Source organism: Oxyura jamaicensis, chromosome Z (assembly GCF_011077185.1).
Source record: "Oxyura jamaicensis isolate SHBP4307 breed ruddy duck chromosome Z, BPBGC_Ojam_1.0, whole genome shotgun sequence".
Classification (NCBI taxonomy): Eukaryota; Metazoa; Chordata; class Aves; order Anseriformes; family Anatidae; genus Oxyura; species Oxyura jamaicensis.
Window position 1 is genome coordinate 38,873,343 of NC_048926.1, and position 6,280 is coordinate 38,879,622.

General features: G+C 36.3%; 1 protein-coding gene across 1 annotated transcript in view; it reads right to left on the reverse strand.

Moving 5' to 3' along the window:
• TMC1 (transmembrane channel like 1) overlaps positions 1-5,486 on the reverse strand; it is a 66,123-nt gene extending 60,637 nt beyond the window's left edge. The window contains exons 1-3 of the mRNA XM_035309907.1: positions 5,408-5,486; positions 4,267-4,332; positions 3,773-4,145 (exon numbers count right to left, since the gene is read on the reverse strand). Of these exons, the coding sequence (XP_035165798.1) occupies positions 3,773-4,145; positions 4,267-4,332; positions 5,408-5,486 (518 nt within the window). The remainder of the gene's footprint in view (positions 1-3,772; positions 4,146-4,266; positions 4,333-5,407) is intronic.
• Between the last annotated feature and the right edge of the window lie 794 nt (positions 5,487-6,280).

The window sequence follows — 6,280 nt, forward strand, 5'->3', positions numbered from 1 at the left end:
TATATGAATAATAATAGTGCTGTGCAAAATTGAAATAGGCAGATTTACAAGACTGCAATGATAGTGGTAAGAAATGAGTGGCAGGTCATTTCTCAGTAATCTTACTGGGAAGAAGAAGCTGTGCTGAACACAAGAGGTAAAGTAGGGATAAGAATGATTCTTGTGCCATTGCCCACTACCAGTTTATTTATCTTTACAAGAGCAATTTATATTTCATTTTTCTTTTTCCTTTGGCACCAGAAAAATAATCAAATTTCCAAATTTCTAAATAATTTTAACAAATATTTTTTGTTTGTTTGTTTGTTTCAAAACTAACACTACACAGTCAAACTTTGTGCTGTTGCAGCAGCTTTTTCCTTTAACTCAGGTGGCTGAACACTAAGAGAGCCAAGCCAGAAAATCAGAATTCTACCTTCTACAAGAAACAAGACTTAGACATTCTTGAAAGGTGTGATTCACACATTTGGAGACCAGAAGGGATCACTGTGGATTTCAGGCTAACACAGGTCATAAAGTATTGTTCAATAATTCCACAGAAAGCACCGTGTTCCTTGATTTCAATTCAATACACAAAATGCATCTTTTCCTACATCAGTAGAACTCTTGAAATCAATGGCACTTCCTTAAATCACATATTTAATGAATTTGTCCATATATTTGTGTTATGGTTTTAATTTTATCTCCTTTGTACTGATTTAATTACATTTTTATGTGTGTGTGTTTTTTTTTTTGTTTTGTTGTTTTTTTTTAATGTTATTTTACAAAGGTGAAAATTAAGAAAACATTTTCTTGGAGTTTGGATGTTGTTAGGGGAAAGACTGAAAATATCGGTGGTGTCCAGTGATAGGATGAGAAAAAAAAAAAAAAAAAAAAAAAAAAAAAAAAAAAAAAAAAAAAAAAGGAAAAATTCCATCTGAATATGAGGAAAAACTTCTTTATTGTGAGGGTGACAGAGCACCAGAACTCTGAGCACTAGACTAGTGCTCAGAGAGGCTGTGGTGTTTCCTTCTCTGGAGATACTCAAAACCTGCCTGGATGCCATCCTGCCCAATGTGCTCTGGGTGACCCTAATTGGTAGGCGGGTTGGACCAGATGATCTCCAGAGGTTCCTTCCCACCTCAATCATTCTGTGACTCTGTGATGCTGTGACAGTTAGGACTTTAGGACACTAGAGAGGTGAGTGAATAAATTTGACTACATTTTTCCTGCATTTTTGTGTGAAAATTCTATTGGTCTTTGATAATCCATAACATCTCCTGGCATATAATGTTCTACAGCTCTTTTCCTACAAGCGAAAAGGTGCATGTACTGCTTTTATCTTCCATGTAGCTCTGGACTTTTGTAAAAGCTCTATATCCTTTAATAATTCTTCTAAAATCAATTGATTTGCTTACATCAGAGCCATACAGTTAAAAGAGAAATGCACATACTAGACAGAACATAAGAGGTTCTGGATCAAGTGATGATTACTATCAAGAACAGTAACTATATGAGACCTATCAGTCAAAATTAAGCCATTAAAGAACAAAATAGCTTTTGAATGGAGCCATTGAACCTAGGAGTACTGCAGGAACCTAAGAATATCACAGATATTGACAGTGAGACTATATGGAGCAATTTATCATAAATATTTTGGAGGTGATGATTATAAACAGTACAGAGAGGACCTTTTCACTACTTTACAGGTATCAATCATATCTAAAAGAAGAAAGTATTAAAGTAACCCTTTGCCATGGAATTACCCTGTGAAACTCACTATCAGAAGACAGCAGAGAACAAAATTCCAAGCAGGTTTAAATGATAATAATAATAATAACTGTATGAACATATAATCCATCTAGAAATTCTTTATGCAGAATGATCAGTTATAAAGAGGTTTTCCTGGTTGAGATGAAAAGCAGGAGGTAGGAAGAGGGTAGAAACAGTAGAATCTACTGACTTGCAGTGTTACCTAGGCAAAAAGTAAATGTAGTAAATGTGCACTGTTTGTGGACAGCAAAATTCATAGTACCATCAGCAAATACAATCCCATTCCCCTGTGGTATAATATCACATTTAATATATCATCTATATTTTTTTTTTACATTTTTTTTCCCATTACAAAAGTACATTAATAAAATATATTTTGAAAAAATACATAGTCTTTTCTATAGTAGGACCTAAAAGACTTGCTAGACAGGCTTAATTTCTGTGTTCAAGCCATTGTCTTCTGTTCGGAAGGTTTGCAAATCCTTTATACGAATCATAGTTAAACTGATCACTACCATATTTTCCTTTGATTTTGTTCTTTTCTTCTTTTGAAAGCTATTTTAAATATTCTGGTATTTATTCCTATGTAATCTTGCCAGCTAGTTCCCTAAATGTCTAAAAATATAATGTTTTCAAATTATCTTCCAAAGCATCGTCAGTTTTTCCTCAGGCGTTGTGATTTCTACTTCAAGAGCAATGTCCTGATCTGTGTAGCAATTTCAAAATATTTAGTCTATGTATTTTAATAGTTGGAACTTTGTAAGACAATGAAAAGCATCGTGCCCTCATTCAATTTTTCATATTTTTTGTGGTCTTTTTAAATTAGTGCTCAGTAAATATTTACAATAGACAATTGGCAATAAGCAAAGGAATGTGGATGGGCAGATTCAGATCTGTTGCTTATATGGGTAGAGGAAAACACACTGGAATATAATTGGCTTAACAGTGAATAGCCATCACTAAGGAAGGTTTTAGGCATTCTCACAGGGAAGGGAAATGAGGTGGATGAAATGGAATCATGAAAAAGTTATTTCCCCAGCATGTCTGACTGTATTTTGTTCTTTTGACTCCTATGCTCTCCAGTGATGCATTTGGGAACATGGCTGTAGCAAGTACTGAATGAGGGAAGGGGAATTTCTTTCCTTCTCCACTGAGATAAGCATGTCTAGCTCCATTTTCTTCATCGTACACTATTCCCAGGGGCTATTTCCTCTCAATAATATGAAAATAATAATAAAAATAAAAAAAATAAAAAGAATTTTCAGGAGTTCTGTGAGAATTTTCAGGAGAACTGTGCCAGTTCAATCTTCCAAAGACCCCAGGTTGCATTGAATACTTTAGAAAAGTTACTGAGAATATGTCAGTGGGAGTAACGGAACTTGGAACTTTGGAAAAACCCACCTCAGTTCTTGGCTCTGAGCTTTGTTTTGGCATCAGCCTTCTACAAAAGCTGACTTGAACATGGCTGAGAAAAAAATAAATTAATTTTCTGAACAGAGTTAAGACTGGAGTTCTGCACTAGAAATAAAGCTAGACTCTGGAGTTTGGAGGGGTTATCAGTTTTGAGTTTAGGGGCTTTATGTTTTTTGTCTTTAGTTTTGTTTTTGTAGCTTTTGCTTGTTTGTTTTAGGAAAAAGCAGTAGAGATCTCACTCATTACCATCTCTCTCTGTAATTTATCCCCCTCCTCTGTCACTCTAGAGAACAGCTCAAGAACTTGGGACATTTTACAACAGTTAGGGGACCCTGGCTCAAGTTCCTCTTCTGACTAAACAGATTTGTCTCTAATCCTTAGGCTACAAGAAGAGTCTGGCTGGTCATTTTCCCAAGTTCCACGCTGTACTTGTGACAGCCTCCTGACCATGTTCCACTATAGTGGACTTGGGTCTCCAGTCCTGATTGTGTTCTAATGAATAAGAGAGTCATACTGACACTTGGTATTTCACAGCTATAAATGAAATTAGGTTTTACATAAGATAATTGATTTATATTTAAAAAATAATAATAATAATTTTCTGAATTACCCAGATCCTGATTTCTTTTTGTCTTTTTTCTTCTTGTTGGCTTTCTCTTTTTTCCCTTTCTTATCAGACTTTTTGTCTTGTTTCTTCTCATTTTTGCCTTTCCCACTTTTATCCCCTTTACAATCTTCTTCTTCTTCACCTTCTTCCTTGGATTTTTGATTTGCCTTGTTCTTCTTCGCTTTTGCAGGATCCCCATCAGAATCACTGCCCTCATTTCCACCTGCTCGTCCCCGTCCTCTCCGGTTTCTGTGCCTGCGATGTCCAGCTCTCCTTGGTTCATCTTCATCGTCTCCATCCTCCTCACCACCACGTCTGGCTCTCCCTCTAGTATGTCCCCTTCTGGTTCTCGGTGTTACTCTCTTCACCTCTTTACCTGTGACAGAAGTAAAAGTATTAGAGAAGGCAGTATGTTGGAAGATGTTCCCTCTTTCTTGTTTCATATAGATAATCAAAAACACCTGAGTGTGGCCTCTAAGTTATCCACACCCACTGACCTGTTCCTTTGACATTTTCTTCATTCTCAGCTGCGCTGCCTTCTTCATTGTCAACATCACTGCCACCTGTGGAATGGAAACAAAAGCCAGTGCATGTGAAGTGTAGATTAGTCACTAGAAATTCAGAAGTTTTTGCAAATTCTTAGCATTTGACACATTGTGCCCCCTTACAATATTTGACAAACCCAACTTCTTGGAGCATGGAGAAAGCTTTCAAGAAATAAGCTGAAGACAGAAAACAACACTTATTCTTTCTTTCAGCATTCCTAGGTGCTGAAGCACCTAGAAGAGTACTTTTAGACTTACCTAGCAGACAAGCTAAGTCTTAAAGTGATGCCATAAAAAAACTTCCTCTCACAGAGGAAATATATTGGACAGGAGGACCCTAAAACAGAAACACCAAGCAGCACCCTGAAATTGGAAGAAGAAAAGAAGGAAGATTAAAATGATTCTTGGGCAATTCTCATATTTTCTTGAAGATGTGACAGATAAGAACTGGCTGAGAATAAAGATGATTAAAAGAGTCGTTTTCTTATTAGACTGACTGGAGGGCATGAAGCTTCATAGTTAGAGCATCACTAAAGAGCACAGTCCCAGTGGAAAAGGAAACCTACTCCCAGATCTTCAGTTCTAGTAACCAGATCTCTAAGCACCTGACAAAAGTTGACACAGCTCTCTTTTATGCTCTACCACAGTACTCCTTTGCCCCTCAAGAGTTGATGGGGCACTTTGGAGACTCTAGAGGGAGATCCTGTTCAGAGAAGCCAGGAGTATTTCTGCATAGAGACCTCTTTGTTTTGGGGTGGATTTGTTCCTTGTGCAATATGGAGCAAAATTTGCTCCATAAGTGCAATAAGAGATGTTGCTTCTGCTTTCCATCAATAACCAGGAAAGAATCCAGTTCATTTACCTTGTACACACTGAGATGAGGATCTTGTATATATGGAAAAGAAAAACACTCCCTTCTTTCATGTGCATTATATCCATCATCATACTGTATATTCATGAGATGTTTTTATGAAATATTTAGATAAAGCACTCTCTGGAAATATTGAAATGAACATATTACATACCATGTCACCACTGAAACTGTTAGTGGTGATTGTCAGCAATGTTTCTTCAGAAGCAGTCCAACTAATACCTGAGAAGCCAGGAGCTAATAGGCTCTCTTTCAGGTATCCGTGTTTCAGTTTGTAGATGTGGGACACCGCTTGAGACATGCCAGTGTAATATTGAAAGATACATGGTAGTAAGGGATTAATGACTAAGAAATGCTGCCTCGAATGGCAGCTGTCACTTGGCTCATACATAGCATGCATTTTCAGACATATGTTGTCTAACTTACTTTTTGTACAGACAAGACAGGTGACATGTCATAATCTTCATGCTGTATTTTTCATGCAAGAGGAAACTACAATTATCTTTGTTATTCACTCATCATAAGTCTTTTGAGCTTTTCTTTATATTATTTTTTCCACTCATTCCCTTGTTATTTTCATGGATTTTATTAACCCACAAGAGATTCACTGAAAATTTATATACACACAGATTTATCTAGGGACTGTTGTAGCTGTCAGGCACAACTTAGTTTTACTCAGTATCAAAGAACAGTAAAATACATAAGACTGCAAACAAGAAGGAATCTTGTGTCTTGTTTCACTGTACAATAATGTAAAAAGTATTTTTATTCAAAATTTGACAGACATTTTAAAAATAGGACATATGTAGGGATTTATGTTCCATCTCCTAAGTGTTTCATTGAAACTGCAATTCCACAGCATCTGCACACTTTTTTTTTTTTTTTAACTATACAAAAATTTTATCACAATATCATCAGTGGAATGTGAAAATAAGTGCTCCTTTGTTCTCTCTGGACGTATGCCTTCTGTTGCTGACAGTAACTAGATCTCCATTTGACAAAGATCATTACGTTGCTATTGAAAGCCTGCAAAGATGACGACAGACACTTCTGAAGAGATACTTTGCATGTAACAATAGGGCATGGTCTTTTATT